The following is a 27,428-nucleotide window of genomic DNA, read 5'->3' as shown; positions in this document are numbered from 1 at the left end:
CTATAAATTTCTGTCTATAATTTTTTCTATTTGAGAAGTTATGATTCGTTTTTGGAGGACATATGATTAGTAACTATGAACTAATGGACTCATCTAGTGGTGAGATCTGCTGCCTGTTTATTTTTTTATTTTTTTATTTTATTTCTTTAACAATTAATCTGTATGGAATCCAAAACTTGGGCTACATAAATGATGTTTGTAATTTATATTCATATATTCAAGAGGCTGAGAGGGTGTTCCCTGTTATCAAATTACAGGTAGGTTAGAACAGGATTAATGCACCCTGAATGAATACTTGATGGTCATGGTATCTCAGAGGAAGTCTTTATGATTCTATAATGGAATGAAATTAAGCCATAGACTGTTAAGTAATTTGATAACTGCGTTAACGAGCAAAACAAATCTTTTGCTTGCTAATGTATTCATAATAAAGCCAGTCTTCATATGTAGCCTCCTGAAAACATGAAGCCAGAGTTACCTTGGGGTTAGATTTACTACCTCGAGCTTTGCTACTAAGAAGTTAATAATAGTAGAGATTTGATGTAATTAAGCAATCTAACTCTAAGCACATGTGATGCATGCCTGAAAAAGCATGTGCAGCTACAATGTCCATTTGATTTAGCGTTTTCTATGACTGTAGAGTAGAAAACTTAATGCACGTACTCAGATTGGGATACCGATCTTCTCTTGTTTCTATCATAAAGCAGGATTAATTCTTGGAGTGTATGCATGCCTGCATGTACGTGTGTAGTGCCAAATCAATAGGTTGTAAATTAAACTTCATGTCCAGCCAATGGTTTCTCATATATATATATAACTTGACTTATATCTCCATCTCTTTTGAGAAGGCTAACTATCTGAGTTTTCTTCTTTTTGTTTTTTGAAGTTAGAAACTTTACTAAGTCCTCCAGCTAGAAGCGGGGAAGCATAAATGAGTTGGAGACAGATGAACCCAAAAAAAAACAAAAAGGAGGAGAAAGTTAGAGACGCAAAAAGGAAAGAAACGTTACAATCACCAGCCCTTGGACTGTTATGGACAAGAGAATCTTTTGTGGGCACCACTGGTTTCTTTCATGTATTATTTTGTATTTGTCCTGCACCTTCAATTGGGAAATATTGCGAGGGTAAAGTTTCTTTCTCACCCGACTTGCATCAAGTTTTAAGCACAGTGTACCAGAGATGACAAATTGGTTGTAATGTCCCTTTGCTTCTCCTGCTGCTAATTTATACATTTATATAAAGTATAAAAATTTTTTACAAAAAACAATATAAAAAACTCTACAGTTTTATATTTTTGATCTAATTTTTAGTGGAATGGGGTTTAACTGTGAGCTATCAGATCAGTCGACCAACCATCTTTTTTTTAAAATTCATCTCTATACACGTTGTTTTGCAGTTGGACCGATCCATCCGATCCGCGATAGATCTAATCTAATTAATAATTTTTAATATTTTTAGCAGATTTTTGCTGTTATCATAATTCCCAGTAATATATTTAAAAAAAACTCCCAACTTCTATTAAAAAAATAAAAAACCTCCAAACCACTCAGTAATAAATCTAAAACACGCCTCGTGGCCTTATAGTAAAACGCTCTTTGTTACCGCGGGTTTTTATCTTAATTATAACTGGGAACTCCATGTGTCACGACTCTTGGCGAGATCCGAAAAAGATAAATTAATCAAATAAAGGAACCCAAAGGCCCTTAAAGGGCCCACGTATTCAGTTTTCACTTTTCAATGCCAAAACACATGAAGATTGTGGAGCCCGGAAACTGTGAAGAAACTCCCGTGGCCACACCTTCCGTCTGCCACATGATAATTGTGAATGCCAGTACCCATGCGAGCTAAAATATAACTCCTCCTTGTTTCTAGCTGAGAAATGAGTTGGAGGAGGAAGGAGAGGGAGAAGCTAGGCTAGTCTCCGGAGATGGCATCCCCCTCAAATTCTGCTAACTCACCGAGCAACAACGCCGGCTCGCCGCCCTCATCGGACTCAGCCAATGAACAAGGTGGAGATGGATATCCTTCTAGCCAGGTCAATGGAGCAGTTGGCCTATATGGTACTACAGGCTCGCTACCACTTAAGGACCGGGTGGCCATCATAACAGGAGGTTCCGGCGGCATCGGAAGTGCGATCACCACCCACCTAACCTCCCTTGGTGCCAAGGTAGTCATCGGCTATGTCGGTGACCCTGTGCCGGCCGATAGCCTTGCTTCCTCCCTCAACAACTCCACCACTGCCGATTCCGGCCCACAGGCCATTGCAGTCGAAGCGGATATATCGAAAGAGGAGCAGGTGAAATACCTCTTTGACAAGGCCCAGTCCACTTTTGGCCCAAAAATCCATATCCTTGTGGCGGCTGCTGGTGTCCAAGACCCCAAGTACCCACCACTTGCCGAGACGACATTAGAGCAATGGGAGTGGGTGTACAACGTCAACGCCAAGGGGACGTTCCTTTGCTGCCGAGAGGCAGCAAACCGGCTTGTTCGAGGTGGCGGAGGTAGAATTATAACAATGTCGTCATCGACGGTGGGCTCGTTGAGGCCTGGGTATAGTACATACTCATCGACCAAGGGTGCGATAGAGGTGATGACGAAAATCCTAGCGAAGGAGCTGAGGGGAACTGGGATCACGGCGAATGCGGTGGCGCCGGGGCCAATCGCGACACCATTGTTCTACGCCGGGAAATCGGAGGAGCGGATAAGGGCGGTGGCAGCTGAGAGCCCAATGGGCCGGCTGGGTAGGCCTGAAGATGTGGCCCCTATGGTGGGCTTCTTGGCCAGTGATGCCGGGGAGTGGGTCAATGGCCAGATCATCCGGCTGAATGGTGGATATGTTTGATTGCAATCACTCCCTTTTTGTGTTTCCTGCAAATATGAGAATTGGTTGATTATAGTGTTGCCAAGTGTGCAGTCAATGAATCAGCAAGGTTTAGGCGTGAGGTACTCTGTTATTCTTTTTTTCTTACACCTAACTCAGCACTACACTCTTGGCTATGATAAACTCTGTTATTCTCCACGACACTCTCGTTGCAACAACACTTCCCATGCCTCAAATGTCGCATTTGTCCCCAAGACAGCAAGCATATCCTCTACTGAAAAGCTGATCAATTTATCTGCTGCTGCGTGGCCTACTTTCTCAAGCTTTGAACAGCACAAGTTAAGCTTAAGGGATTGGGAATATGTCTGCATCCATCAAAATGTCTTGATGGATTCAATGTCTAAATAATTGGAGGATGCATGCCAATACATAGCCTATTCCCTCTAGATGTTGAGAGGAAGGATAGAATTATATGCTTACATAGCCTATTATCTCTAGATGTCAAGAGGTTAGAATTCTATGCTCGCATAGCATATTTTCTCTAGATGTTGAGAGGTTAGATTTCTATGCTCGCATAGTTTATTCTCGATATTTGTTGAGAGTTTAGAATTCCATGCTTCATGACATGAATGGAGAGGACAGGACTTTTGGCCATGGCCATGGAGAAGGAGAATGCCATGTTCAAGTCCATGGGAGGGATTTGGCTTTGAACCAGCATAACTGGTGCTAGTTGAACTCTCGAACTCATATGAAAGTAATACAATGAAGGTGTCATACTCACGTAATGTGAAGGAAACAATTTAGTCACAATATTGAGATCATAAATTATGGACTGTGAGATAAAGTTGTGGGCAGGGGTGTAGATGGATTGTGTTGGATCGGGGCATCAGTGGCTTCGACTCAATCCGATTTCTTGTTCGGGTCTTGATGTTAGACCCGGACCCAACTCAATAGAAAATTGGGTCGGGACGGGTCGGGTTCACAATCAAAATTTTTGACTCAATGGATCATTCGGGTTGAGTCGATTGAGTCCATTAACCCAACCTCATCCCAAAAAAATTGGATCCGGATCAGGTTTCGATCACGTCCAGGTCCATAATAACTATTTCCTTTAACTTGTTTGAAAGATTAAGTATTTGATGTTCAAAGGGCCAGGGTAATCAAAGGGTAGTCAACTTTCTCCAGCTTGCATCGGTTCATGCCCAACTTGGATTTTACTCATTTCCTCTAGAGTAAAGTTTCTAATTACGAACTTAGCAATCTCAAAAGATGCTCGATATTGACATGGATAGAAATCTTGGTATCTCGGATGGGATTGGAAGTTTGGATCAAGAAGGAAAGCCCCAAGATCTTAAAAATCTTAGTCAATATTATAGGAATCAGAATTTCTTAGATCTTGATTATTGTTATAATATATTTAATTTAAACAATTAATTAAAAAAATCTTATTTTTAAGATTATGAAATGTAAATTAGGAGATCCTAGGCAATACTTCAATATCATATCAACTGATATATCAATCTACGTCAATTTAAACTGATTGATATAACTATGGCCGAGATTTATGATATTTATATCAGTACTTGCTCTATATTGCTAGAAACTGATAACGAGATGAAAATCTTGCTCTAGAGTCAAAAACTTTTTCTTTCCATATTCCTAAAAGACCATCTTATCTTATATTATTTTTATAAAAAAAATTTACAAGAAAAATATATCCTTTTCACTTTGCACATTTAGTATCATCTTTTTAACGCTGTAGACTTAGGACAACTTTTAGATTTTAAAAGTCTATCTCCACTCAAATTCGATTGGATTTGGACTAGATGATGGAGGTCTTACATCGATAATCCAAGGCATTAAATATATTTTTACCTCTAAATTACTTATATATTTAAAATCATATGATTTGATGACTCTCAGCGTATATATCAAATGGTCAAAAAAACTTGCATTATTTCTTGTTATTTTAACAGTCTTTTTTTTTTTTAACTTAATGCATAAGATAGTAGTCTCCAAATTGTTTGATTTTTAATGGATAAGCAGTTTAGAGATAGTAGGCTATATCCAATTGCTTGAATTATCTATGCGGAACCCTGGGTTGTAAAGGATAACCTAGCTACAAGGCAACAGATTTTTTTCCCTCAAAACAAACCAGTTTGAGCATCCCATAGGCAAACGTAGTGCCATGTTTAAATATTCCTTTCCTGTAGAGCATTTGATATTAAAGTTGAAGTTGTAACAGCCCCTCTCTCATTACCATATCCAGTACAAAATTAAGTAGAGGAATCACGACAAGGAAGAAGAGGACGAGGAACCTACGCTTAAGTAACATTGGAGGTTGAGGCTGTTGTGCGAGGAACCAGATGAATAGGAGGGATGGAGATGACAACAAGTTTATACTTCATCATACTCCTCCAGTTTTGAGATCACAATCTATCGCAACATTTTTTTTTTTTTTTTGATATGAGAACAATCTATTGCACTAATAGTTCCCAGGTATCCCCTTTTTGTCGTTTTTTTGGTAACGCTGAACTCTTTCATTAAAAACTGAATGTGTACATAAGAGTTCACATACTCTTACAACCCGTACCTTTAAGTTAAAACTCCATACACGAGTCTGTAACTTCTTTAGCACGATGCAATATGATATAAGTTTAAAGCACTCCTGTCAACGGAAAGCTTCTAATAAAACGATTGCCGTAGCCCTAAGCGATGTATATGTTGACTGACAGAACCATTATATGAGATATCAAATAATGTAGAGAAGCTATTAAAGCATCCTGTCTGCATCCCCTGTTTTTTCCGTTGCCAGACTGTTCTACGCCCCTCACCAACTTGGTTTCATGCCGTCTCTCTCTCCATGACCACCTCCATTATCACCAATCCCGGCTTTAGCCAGAGTGCCTTCATGGTCCCTATGGTCCGGATGTTGTCGCACAATAATGGCACCACGAGAACCATGCTAAGCTCGAAATTTCTTTTATCCGTTAAGAGATCAGACCTTCGAGGTTGATTTTTGCCCGCGATGAGAGCCTGTCACTTGGATACTGTCCAATTAAATCATATCTAAATCATATCTTGTCTCCTTTCTTCTTCTTCTTTTCTTTTCTTTTCTTTTTCTTTTTTTTTTTCTGCTTAGGCAAAAGAGGAAGGAGGGAGGAAGGGACAAGCCCACCCCCGCGCAGCAAGCCCCACTGGTCCCCGGCCCATCTCGCTAGGAGAATATTCGATGCTGGCAGAACTGACCGTATGTTGGGCACACTGGCCGTTTTTACTCATACCCTTCCCATCCGTGGGCCCAGCTCGGATACCCCTTTAGGCTCCGGCATTAACCCTCCGTATTAGTACGTCACACCTGGCACCACCGAGGCTAGTTGTCTCCTAAAATTTTGGAAACATTTATTGCCTGTTTGTTCTATTTTTATTTTTAAAATAAAATCACACAAACTATAATAAAAAAATATGCTTGATGGTATTATTTTTATGTTTGATTTTCTAAAATATCTTTTTATTTCTAAAAAAATAAAATAAAAAATTCTTACTTTTACTATATTAAAAACAAAAAAACTCGTATTTTTAACCCCACGAAAATGCCTTTCTTGCTTGTCACCACCTGTATCACGTTACCCACATCCTCACCACTATCGCTGCAACCACTGCCTCCACCGCAATGTTGCTGCTCGACAGCAAAGACCTCCGCTACGTACCTTCCATGCTTCTGGGGCCATTGCTATTATTGCTACCGGCATCATCTTAATACCAAATTCGACCTTCTCCAATGGGTCTTGGCCAGCGAATTGGGTCGCCGTGCACATGAGACTCGGGGCCGATGGGGCCGGGCGGTCAGCTAAATGCCAAGCTAGCAGGCTGTCGTTCACATGGGACTCTGTCGATGGGAGGATTCAAGGCCCACTGGTAAAATTCCGACGAGAAACCAATTAGCGACGCTTTAAAGCGTCGCAAATTGCAATTTAACGACACTTTACAGCATCGGTAAATCGAAAAGAATTGAATTAACGATGCTTTGAAGCGTCGGTAAATCCAACATTAACCGAAATTTGCAACGCTTTAAAGCGTCGCTATGTTTTAATTTACCGACGCAAAAAGCGTCGGTAAAGCGTCGCTAATTTTTGACGCTCTTCCAAGCGTCGGAAAAAATTTTCTCTACTGTAGCATAGGCGACGCTTTACCGACGCTTAGGAAAGGGTCGGGACGATTCTTAGCGACGCTTAAAAGCGTCGCTAAAGGCCAAAAATTGCGTCGCTAATTCCCAATAATCTTGTAGTGTATTCATTTTTTATTTTACTTTTCAGTCCTCCTTGTCCCATCCGTATCTTTTTTTTTTCCTCAAAAAATAGGAGGGGAAGAAAAAAAGGCAGAACCCCACTTGCATAGCAGCCCCCACTAGGCTTTCTTCTAAAAAAAAATGTTCAATGCAGATCATAAGTTTTCGCATGCCCTCCCCAATCCGTGAGTGGGGTCATCCATATGTGAATACGTCATTCCAGCGCCACCTCAATACTGATAGAAGGAAAGCATATCCACACAGAGCCAGGGCATGAGACATGTAGTTTTTTAATTTAATCAATGCTGATACATTTTGAATTCGGACAATCCAGATGAAGTCCAAGCCCCTTACCACTAAGCTGCCATCTTGGTGGAATCCTTGTCTTTATATGGACCATGGAGCCAAGTCTCCGCGGCGTGAAGAACACGTAGAATACGAAGGAAGAAAAAAGATGGCAGCCCCATCCGGCCAAACGCCGCTGCCGCTGAAAGGACGTGTGGCGATCGTGACCGGCGGCGCCGGCGGCATTGGATCCGCCGTCTCCAAACACCTCGCCTCCCTCGGCGCCCACGTAGTCATCGGCTACATCGGCGATCCGACCCCGGCCGAAAACCTGGCCTCCGCTATCAACGCCACCACCGGTGCAAACTCCTGTCCCCCGCAGGCCATCGCGGTCGCCGCCGACGTTTCCAATGCAGCCCAAGTCAAGTCATTGTTTGACGCTGCCATGCATGCCTTCGGCCCCAACCTTCACATCCTCGTCACTGCCGCGGCGGTAGTCGACGCCGACTACCCATCGATCGCCGAGACCAGCGAGGAAAAGTTCGACTGGTTGTTCGGCACCAACTGCAAGGGCACATTCCTCTGCTGCCGGGAGGCGGCGAACCGGCTGGTGCGTGGCGGCGGCGGGCGGATCATCACGTTCTCGTCGTCGGGAGTGGGATCGCTGCGGCCGGGCTACGGGGCCTACTTAGGTGCCAAGGGTGCCGTAGAGGTGATGACGAAGATTCTGGCGAGGGAGCTCCGGGGGACGGGGATCACGGCGAACGCGGTGGCCCCAGGTTTGATAGAGACGCCGATGTTCTACGCAGGGAAGTCGGAGGAGGATGTGAGGAAATACATGGGGGAGGTACCGATGGGCCGGCTGGGGCTGCCTGAGGACGTTGCTCCGGTGGTGGGGTTCTTGGCCAGCGACGCCGGAGAGTGGGTGAACGCCCAGGTCGTCCGTGTGAATGGTGGCAACGTCTGAGTCTGATAGCCGCTGATCAAGAGTTGCAGCAGGTTAGAAAGTTGTTTGGTGCGATGGTGTGGTAAATAATAATAGAGTTTTCGTGAGTTGAGAGTTTGATGGCTTGGCTGTTGTTTTCTCCTTAATTTGCTGAAACCTTCTGTAGTTTTTTCCTTCTTTCTCTTGTAATGAATCGGACCGGGAGGGCTGGTTCACGTTTACCTTGGCCTCTTGATAAGATCAGATGACTCAGACGTAGAACTTGGATCTGGTTAGATGTTTGTAATGGACGTGTCTTTGAAGTGGAGACTAGGTCTCCTTGCCAAATTTAACTTTGGTATTGTCTTCAATGTTAAGTATATTTTTTCAACATTGTTAAACTGAAATTTTCACTTTTGCTCCCCCCTTTGCAATGTGGTGAATGAATGATACATTGTGCTTGCATGAAATACATGGTATATATTTTATGCATTTTAAAACATTGTCCCACTTGCTACCTCGTACGATAGTTACAGCTGGGGCTGTCTCTTTGTTCACAAGCCTTATTCTATGAGGCCCCATAGACAAGTTGCATGATGGAAATGAAGAACTGTTTCATTCACCCAGATTTTGGGTTAAAAGAGAGTTAACTTTTGTTAACCCAAAGAATGATCAACCCTACCCTAGGAGACTGTAATCTCTTTCCCTGAAGGAAGCATCCGCGCGTATCTGTGGAACATTAATAAATCAAGAGAAACAAGGCTACTTGACAGCATGGATATGAGAGTAATAGATTTATTGTTACTACTATGAATGTAACTGTTCTGAGAAAGCTTTATGCAGGGTGTCTCAAATAAGACCCAAGAATTAATGAGAGCTGTAGAGCTAGAACAAGTGAGGTCAGTTGCACCAGTACTGCCTCGGCCAATTCTACCTCCTCAACCTCAATCAACTCTTCCATCTCCACCTCAATAACAATACTTCCTCCTTTAAGAAGCACTACAGGTAGCAAATCTTGCACCATCCATCCATGGCTAAATTAATCAATGAGAAGATGAGCGATGACGTGGATTTCTAGCAGATGGTGTGACGTGGTATCCAGATCTAAACTGAGGAGTATGACTACGTTGCAATAATCATTAGTAATTCCCACCACACCATTAGATATAGTCTACTTGGCATCATGACCTTCCTTGAGTTATTGAAAGTGCCTCTATTATCCAAGCCTCCATGAAAGAAAACGGCCTTCTCACGCCTTAGAGGTGTAACCTATGATGATCATTGAGCTGGCACATCAAACCACTAAAGAGGACATAATCTTTGAACCCACCATGCCTATCCAACCTTCTCTAGTAGTGAAGTTTGCACATCATTCACTAGATTCAACCCCAAGATCATTCAGCTTCATGTCAAGAGTTTTATAATTTTCCTCATCATCATTCGGAGATGCAAGGCCTGAACAACTCAGATCTTAATTACGAGAGGTCACACTCAGATCACGGTTTTGATGAGGCCCCCTTCTCCTATATCTGCTTAATAAACCAAGAACCGGCTCCAAGGAAGGGGCGATCTTTGGGAGATAATTTCTCCGACTCTTTCCTCATTTCTAGCATGATAGAAGACTATCCCTAAACTCAGAAAAAAAAAATAAAGAAAGAAAAATCAGAAATCCTAAAAATATTGGATACTAGTTTTTATTTAGAACGCCATTTTCTTCCTTCCAATTTTGAACTCATAGCGTGCCATGAAGAGGGAACCACCTGCTGTTTAGCCAAAAAAAAAAAAGAGGAGGGAACCATGCACCTGCTTTAAAAGTTCATCCTGAACCATCCATTTTCGGGGGCCTCGAGGCTTGTCTTGAAGCCTCTTCATTTCTTGACAGTTTTGAGCTACTGTCCTACCTTATGTTGCCATAAGAACGGTTTAAAACAAAGTTGGACAAGGATGGGAGAAGGAACTGTGCCCAAATAAAATAGACAAATAATCTAATTATTAGGTCCTCTCATTAAGATACTCAAATAACCAATAATTAGGCTCTGCACTTCCATACCTCATCCTTCTGGTCTAAAATATTGGATCTTGGTTGCTTGCTACGGACAAAGATAATTGGAGATTAATTGGGTGCCTTATCTATCTTGCCGTCACTTGTGCTAATTTGTCATTTGCCTCCCTCGGCATCTAAAGCAAACATGAAGGCATCCTTCTTTTTTCCTTTAATGCCACAAGGTTCCATGCATGCATCTGGTGATTCAGATTGAGCAAGCTATGGTGATTCATAATGTTCCATCACTGGTTATTATGTCATGCTTGCTGCTTCACCATTCTCTTCAAAATTCGAAAAAACAAGGCATTAGCTCTTGCTTTTTAACTGAAGCAGAATATTCTGCACCCAAGAAGCACCTGTTACGAATTAACTTGGCTGAATTACTTTGAAAGATTAATTAGGTCCGCAACCTACTGTTCTCAATTTCAATTTTTGATTGGCAAGTCGCCAAGTTGAGGGAAACTATTGGAGACATGATTACTCACTATAGACTAATTAACTTTTCTAACTTGTGGGAACTGGCTGTCTATAAATTTTTCTATTTGAGAAGTTATGGTTCGTTTTTGGAGGACATACGGTTAGTAATTATGAACTAATGGACTCATCTAGTGGTGAGATCTGCTGCCTGTTTATTTTTCTATTTTCTTATTTTATTTATTTAATAATTAATCTGTATGTAATCCAAAACTTGGGCTAGACAAATGATGTTTGTAATTGATATTCACATATTAAAGAGTACGGACGGTGGGCGAGGGGGGGAATGTTTTGGACCGCCCTCCGGACTCGACATCGGTCATGTCTATTTAATTTTTTATTTTACTTTTCAGTCCTCCATGTCCTATCCCTGTCTTTAAAGGGACCATGAAGACACGTAGAATACGAAGGAAGAAAAAAGATGGCAGCTCCATCCGGCCAAACGTCGCTGCCGCTGAAAGGACGAGTGGCGATCGTGACCGGCGGCGCCGGCGGCATTGGCTCCGCCGTCTCCAAACACCTCGCCTCCCTCGGCGCCCACGTAGTCATCGGCTACATCGGCGATCCGACCCCGGCCGAAACCCTGGCCTCTGCTATCAACGCCACCACCGGTGCAACCTCCGGTCCCCCGCGGGCCATCGCGGTCGCCGCCGACGTTTCCAATGCAGCCCAAGTCAAGTCATTGTTCGACGCTGCCGTGCATGTCTTCGGCCCCGACCTTCACGTCCTCGTCACCGCCGCGGCCGTACTCGACGCCGACTACCCATCGATCGCCGAGACCAGCGAGGAAAAGTTCGACTGGTTGTTCGGCACCAACTGCAAGGGCACATTCCTCTGCTGCCGGGAGGCGGCGAACCGGCTGGTGCGTGGCGGCGGCGGGCGGATCATCACGTTCTCGTCGTCGGGAGTGGGATTGCTGCGGCCGGGCTACGGGGCCTACTTAGGTGCCAAGGGTGCCGTAGAAGTGATGACGAAGATTCTGGCGAAGGAGCTCCGGGGGACGGGGATCACGGCGAACGCGGTGGCCCCTGGGTCGATAGCGACGCCGATGTTCTACGTAGGGAAGTCGGAGGAGGATGCGAGGAAATACATGGGGGAGATACCGATGGGCCGGCTGGGGCTGCCGGAGGACGTTGCTCCGGTGGTGGGGTTCTTGGCCAGCGACGCCGGAGAGTGGGTGAACGCCCAGGTCGTCCGTGTGAATGGTGGCAACGTCTGAGTCTGATAGCCGCTGATCATGAGTTGCAGCAGGTTAGAAAGTTGTTATGGTGCGATGATGTGGTAAATAATAATACAGTTTTGGCGAGTTGGGAGTTTGATGGCTTGGCTGTTATTTTCTCCTTAATTTGCTGAAACCTTCTGTAGTTTTTTCCTTCTTTCTCTTGTAATGAATCGGACCGGGAGTGCTGGTTCACGTTTACCTTGGCCTCTTGATAAGATCAGATGACTCAGACGTAGAACTTGGATTCGGTTTGGTGATTGTAATGGACGTGTCTTTGAAGGGGACAAGATCTCCTTGCCAAATTTGACTTTGGTATTGTCATCAATGTTAAGAATATTTTTTCAACATTGTTAAAGTCAAATTTTCACTTTTACCTCCCCCTTTGCGGCGTGGTGAATGAATGATACATTGTGCTTGAGGGTGAGGGTGACCACGCCGAAGGAAGCCGAGAAGACGCCGACCAGGACGGAGAAAGAGAGCCACCTCCTGCGCTCCGGGGTACCTGCACAAAGTCTTGGTGGAGATGCCGGCGAAGGCCCTCCGATGGCTAAGTTAGAGTTGATCCAGCTTTTTTTTGGAAAAAAGTCTCTGAGTGTTTTTGATATAGCTTATTTATAGTCCTCACAAAGGTACCCAGGTGGCTGAGATATGGTCCATCCTCATCATAGAAGGGAATGGTCCTAGCCAAAGGGCGTGTGGCTAAGGCCAGAGCTCGCTTGAGGCACACGATTTGGATAGTCCTTGTGCACGGCATGGTATTGACTGGTGTGGCAGGGTATGGCTCTTGGCAGGTGTGGCAAGATATGGCTCTTAGCAAGCATGGCTAGGCAGCAAGGTATGGTCCTTGGTTGGCATGTTATGGCGTGGCCAGCACCGCGGCATGTTCTTGACAAGGTCGGCTCGGCCTTCGGCGAGGGCTGAGGTCGGCCTAGCCTCTGGTCAAAGTCAGTTCGGTCTTCGGCGGGGGCGGAGGTCGGCCTGGCTTCTGGTCGAGGTTGGCTTGGCCTTTGGCGGGGTTCAAGGTCAGCCTGGCTCTCAGCGGGACTGAGGCCTGGCCTGCTCGGCTCTGAGGTCTTCTCAGCGGGAATTGGGTAGTTCCACACTAGAGCAGGACCATCCATTTTGCCTCCCATCACCTATGATGATCATTGAGCTGGCACATCAAATTAACCACTAAAGAGGACATAATCTTTGAACCCATGCACCATGCCTATCAAACCTTCTCTAGTAGAGCAGATTGCACATCATTCACTAGAATCATTCAACCCCAAGATCATTCAGCTTCATGTCACGTGTTTTATAATTCTCCTCATCATCATTCAGATGCAAGGCATGAACAACTCAGATCTTACGAGAGGTCACACTCAGAATTCGGTTTTGATGAGGCCCCCTTCTCCTATATCTGCTTAATAAACCAATAACCGGCTCCAAGGAAGGGGCAATCTTTGAGGAATAATTTCTCCGACTCTTTCCTCATTTCTAGCATGATAGAAGACTATCCCTAAACTCAGAAAAAAAAATAAAGAAAGAAAAATCAGAAATCCTAAAAATATTGGATACTAGTTCTTATTTAGAACGCTATTTTCTTCCTTCCAATTTTGAACTCATAGCGTGCCATGAAGAGGGAACCACCTGCTTTAGAAGTTCATCAAGAATCAAGATCCATCCATTTTCGGGAGCCTCGAGGCTTGTCTTGAAGCCCCTTCATTTCTTGACATTTTTGAGCTACAGACGAAGGCAAACTTGGTAAAATATTAAAGGCTTTTACATGCACTTTCGATCAGCTAGTACAAGTTGGGGTCTCATTCTGTCCATGCTTGGCCGAGGCATTGACAAGTGGAATACCTTGGTTGCTCAAAATAAGGTGATGGATTTAAGCAGCCTAATAAGAGGGTATAGGGTAGATTAGCATCTGTTGGAAGTAACCAAAGAAAACCTAGCCCGAATCTGCATAAGTTAGGTCAAACTTTTCACACACGCATAGTAAAGAGTCGACGTGACTCCTTGAAAGCCCCACGATCCATACTTCATTGCAAAAGCCAATGGATGCAACCTACAAGGAAGCTCTATGAAAGAAAGCTGACTTTGGCATGAAAGAATGATTAACTTTTTTTTTCTTTTTTTTTTCTTTTTTTTTTGGCAATGTGCACAGTTAGATTACGCAATAGCTGTCCAGGGAGACAAATGAAAGTAAGAGTTTGGAGTGCTTTGAGATCTGTATGAGGTATGATCTAATAGTTGATGTCATGAAAGAGCACGAAAGGTACAATCCAAACCGACTTGGTAAAGGTGCAGCCATTTTCTAAGGTCTCTCTCTCCTTAGCAATCGGTGACATACTGAATATTTTTCCTTTTTCATTTTTTATTATTTAAAAAATAAAAATTTTAAATCTAAAAAAGAAAAAGAAAAAAAAAATCGTATCATGTAGCCCCAGAGGATGCTTTTTGCCTGGATGGAATGGTCATGTCACACAAGGGCAACCTAAGTGTGAAAATTTTTCGAGTGTGATGTCTTATGTTTCTCAAGGCAAAGCGAACCCTTAGGCCAAAGTGATGGGCCCCCTTTTGACTAAAGTAGGCCTACAGGCTCCCAATCATGGATGGGAGCCTTACTCCAGGGAAGCTTGCAATATGCACCCACTTAGGGTACTCATCATGATGCCTCCTCCACCCACTCAAAAAGCATCCATGACAACCCTATCATTGGGGAAAGAAATGAATTGTTGATAACGGAACATAAACTCAAGCAAGGGACAATCTATGCGTATCCAATGATTGGTTAGTCATTGCCAACTTCCTAATTATTGTCTTAATTCTAGAAAGGCTATTATTGTACTACAGATACAATTAATGAGTTTGTGCAGGAATAGGGCTAGTCATATATCAGGCCAGGCCGGCTCTACAATAAAAGTTAGGCCTGATGCCTTTGCCCAGGCCCGGCCCAATCTTGAAGTGCAAATCTAGGGCCTGCCCGTCCCGCCTGATTTCCTCTTTTTCCTCCATTATTATAGACTGAGTGCAATATAACATGTTATTATTCTATTGTAATATATAATTAGTTAATATAATCTCAGGCCAGACATTTTTTAAATTTCCCATGTCCCCTGACCCGTAATCATCTCTAGGTAGGAAACAAAAGCATGGAACCTTAATTATTGGTTTACCTTTGGACACTAAGGGCCATCCTGGCCAAGATGGAGCAAAAGTTATAGGAAGCAAAAGATTAAGAGAAGCAGAGGAGGACAACGGAGCAGTAGATGGCTCACCTTGAATCAACTCCTCCATAATAAGCCGTTTCTACCCCTCCCTCACAATAGACTATTCTCCTAATCCTGAAGGAGAAATAGGAGAAAAATTAGAAGAGAGAGAGAGAGAGAGAGAGAGAGAGAGAGAGAGAGAGAATCAAAAACAAAAGGAAAAGAAAAAAGAGAGAGAACCACCATCCTACGAAAATTCCTGCGCTAAGCATCCAGCAAAAAACTCCTTGGCTAAGCATCTTTCAATCCAGTATCACATAAAGGACAATCCTCCATCAAGAGTGGATAGCAGTGAGAAACATTCAAGTGCAGGATATAAAACCTTCGCATCGATGGGCATGCACAGCTTCTTCATTGCCCCTTGTCGACCGCCAACCAACAACCATAGCTCACCCCTCACACCTCCAGGGTATAATGGATACCACCACATCTACATACGCATGTATACAGACAGAAATGACCCAAAAATCTGACCCAATGGCCAGATTGCACCCAAAAAAAAGGGGAATAAGAAAAGCTAGCTGTTAACTTGAGAGAGAATTTTAATTCAAGGGATAGGCAATATTGTCTCGTATCAACAAGGCTAGTTGGTTCATCACCAAAGAAAGGTACCAACCAATTGGTTACTTCACGGGCTAGTTTTAGTTACAGGATACTGGCAATGTACGAATGCAAGAAAAAAAATGGACAGCAGCGAGCTTAAGCTACATTCTCAAGTTTGGTCACAGGACACCTGTTTTTACTCTCTAATAATTTGCAGAGAAAGAAGCTTATCTATTCTTGGGTTTCCTAATCCCTTGATTCCCTTTCCCAGGTCTTTGCGGCTTTTTTAAGCACTAAACAACAAAGCATCACAAGGGGATCTCTTTCTGCCAAGACCAAAATATACGTACGCAAAAGAGGCAAAAACAAGTTCATTTGATTGCTACTCTTCCATCTTTTGAGGCGACACTTGTTTATAGGAAGATGAACACCACAACAGATTGATTACAGCATATGGAACCACTTCATGGACCTCCGTGGCCTCTAATTAGATTTTGAATATTTTACAGGCTGATTCTCTTGGCTGTATTTATTCAAGGATGATATAATAAAGATCCGGTTCAACCAAAAGAAAAAAGAAAAAAAAAAAGAGAGGCAAAATAACAAGTTGACTGCTGCCCTTGCGATTCCTTTGGAACATTGAAGTAATGAGCTGTTGGCTCTTTTGCTCTCTAGTCTCTAGACCATTAAACATGACTCAAGATACTCATACAACGGCGCAAAATCCGTATCGCATACATATGTATAGCTTAGACTGTCAAATCTCACAACCAAACTTGTCTGGACAGTTTCAAGATATATACAGTTGGGAGCACCAAATATTAGCATCAGTGTCTCTTGAGAGAATCTGCTCACAGGAAAGATCATACAAACATAAGACCATTAGACATCAATGTAGATCTGTGACAAATAGTTGCAATCTCGAATTAAGAGATGAAAGGATGCCAAGTGATGTATAGCCTTACCATTGCTGGATTTTCCTGAATTCCGTGAGGACTGGATAGATGTTCTCAAAGGCAGTATATGTCTCATCTCTCACCTAAGGCAAAATTAAAAAACTATTAGCTATTATGCAAATAGTTTAAATGAACCTGAAAGAATGTCAGAAATAACTTTCACCTTGGCTCCTGTAAGAACTATTTTGCCCGAAACAAAGATAAGTAGCACAATTTTTGGCTGTTTCATCCGATAGATCAGACCAGGAAAGAGCTCTGGTTCATACTATTAGAAGAAACCAACAAGCAACAGGGTTCAGAGAAAGCCAATTTCAAACGCCCAAACAAGACAAAAAATAAGATTTAACATCAGGGAATGGAACTATTCTGAAGGAGAGCTCGACTCTGCAGATGTGTTTTCTCAATGAAGAAAAGCTGATAAACTTTGTCTATTGAGCTTGTTATTACTAGTACAGTTTATGGGCACATGAACCAGCCTTGTAACAGAGAAACGGCAGTAATTCCAACAAAGGATTGCTGAAGCTATAGATATTTGCAAAAGATAAAGAATAAGCTTGTAAAAAATATTTACTTACACTGGAGAAAGCACCATGGGCATACGCAAGGCCCTCCAGTCTTATTGGAAATTTGACATCACATGAACCAACAATGTTTTGAATCTTGAAGTCCTAGTTATCACAAGGTTGGATTGTGAATGCTAGACGATCGCAAGTTCGGGGGCAAAAAGAAAAAGGACAGAAAGTAGTAGCAAGGAATAAAGCAACATATAAACTTTGGTGAATACCTTGAATTTAGCAGGAAACCCGAGCTTCTGAATGATCCGAGCGTACTGAAAACCAGAGGCAAGAAAAATCAGAATAGAATACAAGTTATACAACTAAACATAAAGCAGTACTGTAGTTTAAAACTATCATCATTAAAGGAAAACTACGCAAATACAGAAGGCTTGAGCTATAAGCATCTAAGATTTGTCATAAACAGTCTTCAGTACCTTCCTTGCTGCAAGTTTGGATTGTTGTTCACTCTTTGCTCCTGTACAAACCTGGCCATAAAGAAAGCAAGTCAGCATATCACCATCATCAAAAAAGAAAAAAAGATTGAATTCTTGAATCAGCAATAATAATACAGGCAACTATTTACTCTTATTTGTCAGAACATAATTTTATACAACGCCAGTCCCATAATAATTTTAACCGACATAACAAGCCACTAACAAAGATTACCTGTTTTATTATTAATTTTGGCCAAAGTAACAAGATGCAGCATATTATCATGCGACCTTCCAGATATTCTAGAACTACTTAATAGTTACTAAGCTTTGGAATGGATGAAGAGCAAGTAATTAACAATTCATTTGTGCGACAAAATGTAAAGAATAAGTTTCTAATCTCTTTAAACAACGTTTAAAGGAAAATCATATAAGATGTACAGGTAGGAGGATACTAAATGGCCGAAATCTTTGACCCAGCTTCAAAAGCTGCCCTGCAAGAAGCCAGCACCTTCCCAGCATCACGTCACCAAGGCACTGGCACGGGTGATATCCTAGTGTAACATGTGGCATGCCAACCAGCACCCATCCATGCCAAAATGTAACAAGAACCATATGAAAAGCATTCTCAAGCCTCCCAGCCACAACCCTGAACCCAAGGGAATCTGTCAGCTGTTTGGCAGCCTTTAAGCGCGCAAATGTTGTAGATGGAGAAAAGCAATTAAGGAAGTAACCTTCCCATGAACAAGATCCAAAAAAGCCTCAAATAAATTAAACCCTTTAACTTTATACCAACGCCTCGCATATAAAGCTAATTTCCAATCTGACCTCTGATTTCTCAAGCTAGGTCTTCAGGTCAATCAAAGCAACCCAAAATATTGACACCTCTACTTGATATTTCTGAGATCTGCAAAACTCAACTAAGGGAAAACAAGAATGTAACTGAGCTTTCTTCTTCAAGTTCAATGGCTCCTTAGCTTCCTAAACTAAAATGGGTTAATCAACTGGTGCTTGTTCTTCACCAAGATCTCTATCCTGATCACAGGAACTAATTTTGTTTCTTTCTTGTTCATAAGAGGCTAAGGAGGGGGAATTTCATCTCGCCCTGTCTATGTAGTTGGTAGGAGCAAGAGCATCCGAGAATTTCAAACCCAAATTTCCTGAAAAATGTAACAGATTAATAAAATAAAAGTAGCCTGAATCTGCAAAGGCAGAATTAAAGGACATTGTTTCTACAAATCTCCCTTCTCTGTTAAGCACATCTCTAATTTTGCTGTTTGATGGAGGTAGCAGACATGTTACGCATAGGATGCAGCAACTGTGACCTGCGTAAGATCCAACCTTCTACAAAGATCTTATTGCATGGAAGAAAATCTAGCAAACCCCTTAAGGATAGAGCTAGTAAGATGTCTAATACCTGACGAAGACAAGTTGATTAATCAGTAAACTACAGAATGTGTTTTTCCCACAGTAGTTTGAGGGATCACAGATAGGTTATTTGTGATTGATATTCCTATATCCTGTGAAACAGCAAGTCAAAAAAGGAGGAGATCAAAAATACAATCACACTAGTTGTTGATGAATATTTTTCAAGAGAAATAATAGACACTTGCCCTTACATTGGTTTGGTGTGGCCGTGGTATTGTAACGTCATGAAGACCAATCTTAGTTAGGATTGATGGACTAATGACCATGTGAGGTTGCAAAATTGGGAACTCCTTAAAACCATGTATTTTTTGTCATGGCACTGCTGCATTATCAGCAGGTCACTTGTACTACTTGCAGTTTTGCAATAACCTGCAGGTGGCACAACCCTACTTTCTATTTAAAACAAAATTTGAAGGAAAAATTTACAGCAAGTGGAATTGCTTAATGTTCCTAAGTAACACATGAAAATCCTTCAAATTTTTAAGTCCCTTTGCTCACTAGAAAACTGCAGAATCACTCTATGCTGTGAGGCAAAATTGCAGGCTGGGTTTCAAAAAGAATGAACAAAACGAGGCAACATAAAAAATGTTGGACTTGGGTATGAGCGATGGGTGGCTGTGTTAGTCCAATCTATCCCCCACCCTCCACCCTCAATTTTTTCTCACAAGATCCTCTGGTAGAAACTGACGCATAACCTTGTTTAAATGGCAGGACAGGGTACTTTCAGCTCGTAAATAGAAGAGAACGATGATAAATTTCTAAAAGAATGAGAAAGGCAAGATATGAGTTATGTTAGACTTGGGTCCCTGTTGGGTGTCGGTGTGACACACACACACAAAACAAAAGAAAAACGGCTGGGCATCGATAGATCATCAGCATTCAAATTTGCAGGGCACTGATAGATCATTAGCATTCAGCATTGCAGCCTCCCAGATATCACAATGCAGCCACCTGCTTTCCAAAGTAAAGGACACCTTGGAATCAAAATAATCCCGAGATTCAAGGCTTGCTATTTGTGTATATAGCAGAAAACCAATTAGTTAACTCATAGAATATTGGTTGACCAAAGTCTTGGAACCAAAATAAGCCCTAGATTCAAGGCCTGCTATTTGTGTATATAGTAGAAAACCAATTAGTTAACTCATAGAATATTGGTTGACCAAAATCACTCACCGGCAATGCTAATTTTTTCCCTTCATTTCCACCGTAGAAAGGATTTTAGTAGATCACTTAGCTAATTTACATAAATTAGGAAGGTAAGCAGCCTGCACCGACCTGTCATAGATCTGAACCTAGATTAATTACAAATCTGTCCAGGACCTCACTGAACAATTTTAAGGAGCCAAAAACTGTTCTATTTAAAGCCAAAAAGCCAATATAAAGACTGCCTCTACACCTTAATTCTTACAGACGAAAATTTTAGAAAATTTTAGAAAAAGAAAAGACAGCATCTATACCAATATATCCTCACAAATTTTTCCTTAATTTCTGCTACAAAGTTTCAGCTCTATCAGATTTTTGCCCGGACCGATCCGCAAGTAAAACTGAGTTGAAATTATGTCCTCAAAAAGAAAAAAACAGCATCAAAATATTCATTCATTCTATAATGCTACCTAAACTTATTCTATGCTATCGTTGACTTCTAGACCCTCATTAAAGCTTATTCATTCATTCTAAACTTATCAAGACCTAAATTCTCTTTCCCATTGGACCTGCTAGCTGCAGGCCACAGAATAGAAAATGTTAGATTCTTTGACTCCTAAAATCACGCAATAGGCTTTGTTTTTTGCTTTCTGCACCAACATGTAATGAAGTCACGGAATAGCAAGCAATAAGTTGTAGTCACCTTATATCTGAGCCATGCCTAAACTTAGGGGTGTACAACACACCAGTAAAAGTTATACCCTGCTTCTAAGTAGGTGGATGATAAAAAGCTCAAGCAACTTAAATTTAACAAGACAGAGAAATTAAGGGAAGTGCGCATACTAGTAAATCATGCATTCTTGATGTTAATTATAATGGTAAGAACAACTACACATGATCACACAATTCAAAATGAAAACTTTTTTCAAAGCTGTGCAAGGCAGTGGAATTGGAACTCCGCATTCAGCTAATCATCCAGCACTGATGGAGGAAAGGTTTAAAGTTTTGCTACGATCCTAAAACCGACACTTTTAGCCAAAACCAATCTGAATCTATATCATCCAGCACTGATGAAGACAATATTTGAAGTTTTATCAGAATGTCTGATAATAAAACTGATGCTTTCAACAAAAACCAGTCTGAATCTCTGTCAATTTTGAAGTTTTAACAGAAACTAACTTTTAGAACCAAATTTTGAACACAAGATTATTTAGATTTTTTCCTCTTTTTCCACAAGTTATTTTTGGATGAAAAAATAAGCCCCTAGAACACATTATTCGCGAGATTGAACTCAAACCTTGTGAGTTTGGGATATATTTATAAGCAATTAGATGCTTAGTTGCAATATATTCAAAAAAACATATTTTTTTCTAGAATATATATGTTAAGAAAAAAAGGGCATTCTGGTGCACAAAGCTTCCGTCACTGTGGAGTCTGGGAAGGGTCACATGTACTCAGCCTTACCCTAGAAGGGGAGACTCCATCTTTCAAACCCAGGCCACCCAAGTCATAATGAAGCAACCTTTCTAGTATGAAGGTCCACACCCTCTAGAACATATATTTTATTGATCTAAATTTGATTCAAACCAGATAGAATATTGTAAACCATATGTGCATCTTGTCAAGTATAACAGAATAACCAAAATTCGCAGATATGGATATGTTTTATAAAAAGATTTAAAAAACAAAACTTTCATCATTTGATACACATTTTGCAAGCAAGATTTCATTGTAACATATTATAGCTTTAAAATGGTATCTGATTTATTTTTCTAACTTTGTACTATTTTTTATTTTTAAAATATTTGTACTTTTTGTTTTTGATAAATATTACAAATTAAAAGATACCAACTAATTCAAATAAAGTTTGTCGTCTCGATTCTGGACCTTGTGCCAGTACCATCCTATTACAGTGTCAGTACACAATACACGAGACAGTGAAGCATATTGAGTGTCGGTATGGTATGAGATTGCGTATCGGTACAAAACGATACTAACTAGTATGACAAACCTTGCATTGAAGCTATATGTAATATTAGACAATACAACACAAAAAAAAAGATAAGTAGATACTTGCTTTATTTTCTTTATTTTTCTATTTCTTGTGACATACTATAATCATTTTGTCTAAAACTCCAAAACTCCACCCAAAACTGCTGAAATCGTAAAATTTGCTTGCTATACAATAAGAAATATGTTTCCATCTTAGATTTCGGAATGCTTGCCTTAACCAACAGTTGCTATCAAATACCCAATGCCACTCCATAGCTGCAAAGTTCAATATGAAAAACAAGCCCCAAACAAGAATGCCATGGCATCCTTAAACCCTTAGCTTCTTAAAATTAATTCAATGACCATTTCTTTTCAAGACATGCTCAGAGAACTGTCCATGATTAACTTCATATTCCCAAAGACCTGCATTCAAAGTTTAAGTCTACTTAATAAATGTCTAAGAGTATTTAAATTTAATAGAAAAATGACCAAACTTCTTCTCTATGTTTCCATTCTATATTACATGTTTCTCACTTTATTTTTCTCCAATTTTTCATTTAATTTCTTAACTTCAAACATATATTGGTTTTATACTGATCATCCAGTAAACAAGAAGAAAAGAATAGGCTGTTTAAATGGATCCTGATGAAGCAAATCAGCTAACAGTATGAAACTACCAGAGAAGATAATATAAAGAAACCTAATGGTATTTGCCTTTTGCAGGAATAAACACAAGGAAAAAAAATGATTTGTTTAGGAACATTCACAGAACTAGCAACACATTTCTTGACTGCTGAAAGGAATTGTGAATTGTCTACAAATTTCTAGGACTTACATAAGAAACCAAGCAATGCATATCTAGGATCTACTCACCATTTTTCCTGATGCAAATATCAATGCGGTGGTTTTGGGTTCTCTTATTCTCATGATTACTGCAGCAAAACGCTGTCAAAGAAAGGAAAAAAAAGATCAGTCTCTATTTATGGTAAGTATGATGGAGCATACGAAGAAAAATGCAATTTGCTCTATAAAATATCACAAACAGAGGTAGCAACTCTGAAAAAAACCTTTGCAATAATTTTTAAAGACATGTCGGCCAAGTACTTAAAAAGAAAAAGCCCTGGGTAACTGATATATTTTATAATTCTCAAAGTTTCAGTTGATACTTTAAGTTTATCCAATTACAAATTAATGCTTCTTATATATGCAATTCATTAAACTCCACCCACCCTCTCAAGTTCCCATAATATGTATTCTTACCACAGAAAGTTTATATGCATAGCCAGATACCAACTTCAATTATAGCCATGAACCAAAGTTTAGATTCATACGCCTCCAGGAACAGAAGTGATTAGGGTATATAGTTTTTCACATCAAAATACAGAGGTGCATGACAATTAGGTTTGAGCCCTTAAATCATGGAAAGACACAACTCCTAATTCTGTCTCATACCTTGGGATTGTATTCCGCATTACGGGCCTGCAGAGCTATTGCTTTAAGGTCCAACTTGCAGTCCAGATTAACAGTTGAAACAATATTTCTGTGGAAATCAACCGGGAGCCAAATAGATTCAGATTCAGTTATTAAAACAAAGATGAGTATGTACATGGCACTAACAGGTAGCATTATATCGGCTTTGTTAAGGTCATGAACTTAACTCAGCAAATAGCCAAATGAAAGTTTTGGCTAAATTTTATATAAGGAAAATAAGAAAAGCAGCACTCTTACAGATTCAGCAAACATAAAGACGCACCAGTGGCTGCTTCAACTAACATCAAACGCACAAGTAATTAGCCACACATGCATTCCCAGCAATATCTACTCATATAATATGGGCTACATAGAAAAATGATGCTAACTTGCCAATTTGACTTACAAAAGAGAGATCACAGACAACTTTTTCAGACTTCTAAATGCCTTTCAATTAGTTCCACAGCAGAACTAAAACTGACCAAATATAACATGGTGAAGATTCCAATGACAAAGTAAAAATTTTTTACCCATTTTTACCAAAACAAAAGTGAGGTATACAATACATGATTCAGATAAAAGCATCCCCCATCAGCTATCCCCATTTCCCATGTATGTGGGCATGCATTCAGGTACACAGACCATGCTACTGCAGAAGCATTTTGACAAAGCAAATGGATACTACTAGCAACTTCAACTTTCCAAATACAATGTTCTCAATGAAATTGTGGTGAATGAAGCACTTGAGTAATAACAGAAAGAAAAGCAACTAAAGCTTGGTCATAGATTTTATGGAGGAATATATTAAATGAAGATGTTCAGCTCCAAGCGAGAAAAATAGAAATTGAAAATCAATAAACATGAGCATTCGCTAGGACAAAAAGATCCATCTATATCTCTGCAAATGGGATGATTTATCTCTTTTCTTCATCTTCTTGCATAAAATTTTGATTTAAATGATTGCAGAAAAAAGAAAGGCAACTCGCAAAAACTCTGACTCAGATAAGGAGTGATCCTATCCCCAGTGTTTACACACTCCGACAGATACACAACATCAGCAGGGTAATAGCTTATTTCATGGAAAGGACATAGTTCCCCTGTATACAACACAGAAGTCTGCATAACCTCTTAACCAGACAAGCCTACAACCATAGAATGAATGACCAATTTATTAAAATATTCCAATATTGTCCCCCTTTTACTTGCATGGATACAGAGTTACAGGCTAAGAACAATTTTTCGCAACAAACTCACCTGAATATTCTGGCAGGAGAGTCTGAAATAAGTTTCATCTTTATTAATTATTAGTCAAGGATCTGAAGGAAGGGCTGAAAAATACATGTCTACCATCTGGGGAATCCAAGAAAGATCTAGGTCGCTATTTTCTGTGTTTTATAAACTTCTCTGAGCTTTAATTTTCTAGATTCTTTACCGAACACAGGAAAAAAAAAAAAAGATCGATATTTTGTAGAAAAGGGGGAGAAGAACTTACTGGAGTGTAGGAACAATGCCAGAAGGGTGCTTGGAGAGATCAACCGGCTGGCTCCCCTCCCCGACCTGATCAGCCATGCTCCACCCCTCAAATCCTTCCTCTTAAAGGACCAACCGGACCAAAATTCCTCAAAGATTTCAGCTCACTTGATCTCAAAAATCTATCCAATACCTTCAAATCTGTAGTTTTTTCGATTTGATTCCTCTCTGTCGATCTTATAAGATCAATAAAAAATCCTTATTTTTATGTTTTTCTTCTTTAAAACACCGAAAAACACGAAGTTTTGAAGAAAAAGGCCAATTTTTAACTAAAAGAACCGATTATTTTAAGGTAAAAGGGTTTTTTTCGACCAATCTGATCAAGATAAGCAAAGGACTGCAAGATCGGAGGGATTGAAGAAGAGAACACCAGGGATCTCGGGCAGGAACGAGGAAGGAGACGGATCTAACTCTCTCCCAATTCCACACCAAATCCGCCGGTTCCTCTTCGGATTGGATGATTCCAGAGGCGATCGGGATCAAAACAGATGAAATTTGAGTAGGCCGTGGTGACGAAAGTTGATTTATAGGGGGGAGATTTCAAAAAGAGGAGTTTTTATATGGAGAGGGGTGAGATCTGGAGGCAAATAGGGCGGAGAGAGAGGCTTTTAGGGTTTGGTTTTGAGAGAGAGAGAAAGAGAGAGAGAGAGGAGGTCGTCGCGATTAGAGGGGAGGTCTTTGAGCCACGCGTTTCTACTTATCCCGGTCCACCGGTTACCTTCGGTGGGCTTCGGCTGTCGCGATATATGACCGACAATTGCCGGTATTTTTAACATTGGTGCCTCTAGCACGTGTGAAACACGTGATGGTGGAGTTGGTCTCATCCGTTAGGCCAATAAGGAATCCAACTCATTGCCAACCGAGAACATAGGAGGAGATAGGCTGCCATATAAAAGAAGGTTTGCATTATGGCATGGAGGTGCAACCATGGTAGGTTAATGATTGCAAGATATTGTTGGATTGGAAGTGTTGAACATTGAGAAATTAAGAAGCTTTCTATGTAGTGTTAGAGACTAAGAAATTATAGCCAAGTTTGTTCGGGTCACTTTGCCCAAGAGCTCAACTTGAACCAAACTCAAAATTTGAGTTGGTTGTGATTTGGCAACTAGGGTGTAGTGTGCATATCTTGCCTACTCAAAGATCAAGTTGGGAACAGGTAACCTCACCAAGTTTGATTTTTTTTTTTTGAAGAGGATTAGGGTTACAATAAGACTATTATACTTTAAAATGGTCCTGGTGTAATTGTTTTTAACCATTAATAGCTGTTATTTGCCATGAATTATTGAAGCATATGTTCTTTGGATGTAGAGTAATGATGGTTATAGTATATTGTTATAATAGAAAATAGATAATAGATAATGATGCTCAATGAATATAACAATTGTTTGTCGAAATCATTATTATAACAAAATAAATGGTCAACAAAAAAAAGTTATTTAATGATTCAGTAGACAAATATTATTCTAGCTAAGTTAAGAATTAGTCCATCCAAGAAATCGAGGAATTTTAGTTCCAATCTCTATTTTATTGATTTATTCTAAATTGAGTCGCATGACAAGTTGATGGCATCTACTATTTGGATAGGAGATTTCCTAACTTGGGCAAATGATCACCATTATACATTTCATTCATCTATTTTAAACTTATGTCAATAAAACATTGATGACATCTAGAAATTGGTTAGCTAAAAGAGAAGTTTGCCATCTTAATTACTATGGTCCATTGGTTGTTGTTTGAAGACCTTAGCTAAAATCTTGCCTTCACTAAAGTTTTAAATGTTAGTAATTAGCACAATATAATATTTCCAGTGGCCAAATTTCTCTAGGAAAAGCTTAATTTCCAAATTACAGTAGAAATTCAAAAAAAAAATTTCACAAGCAAATAGTGCTGTCCATATTTTGAAATAAACTCATTTGTTGAGGGGGGGGAACCTGTACAACATAATTTGGGTCTATATAAATAGATTGGTCTCAACATGCACTGCAACATGCTCTCCATGCCATAATGTGCTTGTTAGTTCGCTCACGGAGATTTTTTCTTCCATGAAATTATAATCTTTTAT

General features: G+C 40.5%; 4 protein-coding genes across 4 annotated transcripts; 3 read left to right on the top strand and 1 right to left on the bottom strand.

Annotated features, from left to right (window-relative positions):
• The first annotated feature begins 1,752 nt into the window (after positions 1–1,752).
• On the top strand, positions 1,753–3,017 carry LOC103711285 (NADPH-dependent aldehyde reductase-like protein, chloroplastic). Its single transcript, XM_017843831.3, has one exon. The coding sequence runs from the start codon at positions 1,928–1,930 to the stop codon at positions 2,840–2,842; it is 915 nt and encodes a 304-aa protein (XP_017699320.3). The 5' UTR covers positions 1,753–1,927; the 3' UTR covers positions 2,843–3,017.
• A 4,420-nt stretch (positions 3,018–7,437) lies between these two features.
• Positions 7,438–8,737, top strand: LOC103711261 (NADPH-dependent aldehyde reductase-like protein, chloroplastic). The gene has a single exon (XM_008797343.2). It carries the CDS (start codon positions 7,444–7,446, stop codon positions 8,359–8,361), a length of 918 nt encoding a protein of 305 aa, XP_008795565.2. The 5' UTR covers positions 7,438–7,443; the 3' UTR covers positions 8,362–8,737.
• A 2,512-nt stretch (positions 8,738–11,249) lies between these two features.
• On the top strand, positions 11,250–12,361 carry LOC103711262 (NADPH-dependent aldehyde reductase-like protein, chloroplastic). The gene has a single exon (XM_008797344.3). The coding sequence runs from the start codon at positions 11,259–11,261 to the stop codon at positions 12,054–12,056; it is 798 nt and encodes a 265-aa protein (XP_008795566.1). The 5' UTR covers positions 11,250–11,258; the 3' UTR covers positions 12,057–12,361.
• Positions 12,362–16,311: 3,950 nt separating this feature from the next.
• Positions 16,312–26,033, bottom strand: LOC103712554 (TATA-box-binding protein-like). Its single transcript, XM_008799104.4, has 9 exons — positions 25,329–26,033; positions 23,819–23,906; positions 23,240–23,311; positions 17,807–17,857; positions 17,600–17,644; positions 17,391–17,483; positions 16,979–17,080; positions 16,825–16,898; positions 16,312–16,706 (listed from the first exon to the last, which is right to left on the bottom strand). Coding segments are annotated over exons 1-9 (603 nt in total). The 5' UTR covers positions 25,406–26,033; the 3' UTR covers positions 16,312–16,705.
• Between the last annotated feature and the right edge of the window lie 1,395 nt (positions 26,034–27,428).

This window comes from Phoenix dactylifera, chromosome 8, assembly GCF_009389715.1.
Source record: "Phoenix dactylifera cultivar Barhee BC4 chromosome 8, palm_55x_up_171113_PBpolish2nd_filt_p, whole genome shotgun sequence".
NCBI lineage: Eukaryota > Viridiplantae > Streptophyta > Magnoliopsida > Arecales > Arecaceae > Phoenix > Phoenix dactylifera.
Note: the sequence above shows the minus strand (reverse complement) of the source record. Positions and strands in the feature narration are given on the sequence as shown.

Bases quoted from the DNA above. Each gene is read 5' to 3' on its own strand.
- LOC103711285 (XM_017843831.3), top strand. From the start codon at position 1,928: ATGGCATCCCCCTCAAATTCTGCTAACTCACCGAGCAACAACGCCGGC.
- LOC103711261 (XM_008797343.2), top strand. From the start codon at position 7,444: ATGAAGTCCAAGCCCCTTACCACTAAGCTGCCATCTTGGTGGAATCCT.
- LOC103711262 (XM_008797344.3), top strand. From the start codon at position 11,259: ATGGCAGCTCCATCCGGCCAAACGTCGCTGCCGCTGAAAGGACGAGTG.
- LOC103712554 (XM_008799104.4), bottom strand. From the start codon at position 25,405: ATGGCTGATCAGGTCGGGGAGGGGAGCCAGCCGGTTGATCTCTCCAAG. The intron at 17,081-17,390 runs GTAAGTAAATAT...TTCTTCTAATAG, and splicing joins CCCATGGTGCTTTCTCCAGT to TATGAACCAGAGCTCTTTCC. The intron at 16,899-16,978 runs GTGAAAGTTATT...ATTTTGCCTTAG, and splicing joins TAGTTCTTACAGGAGCCAAG to GTGAGAGATGAGACATATAC.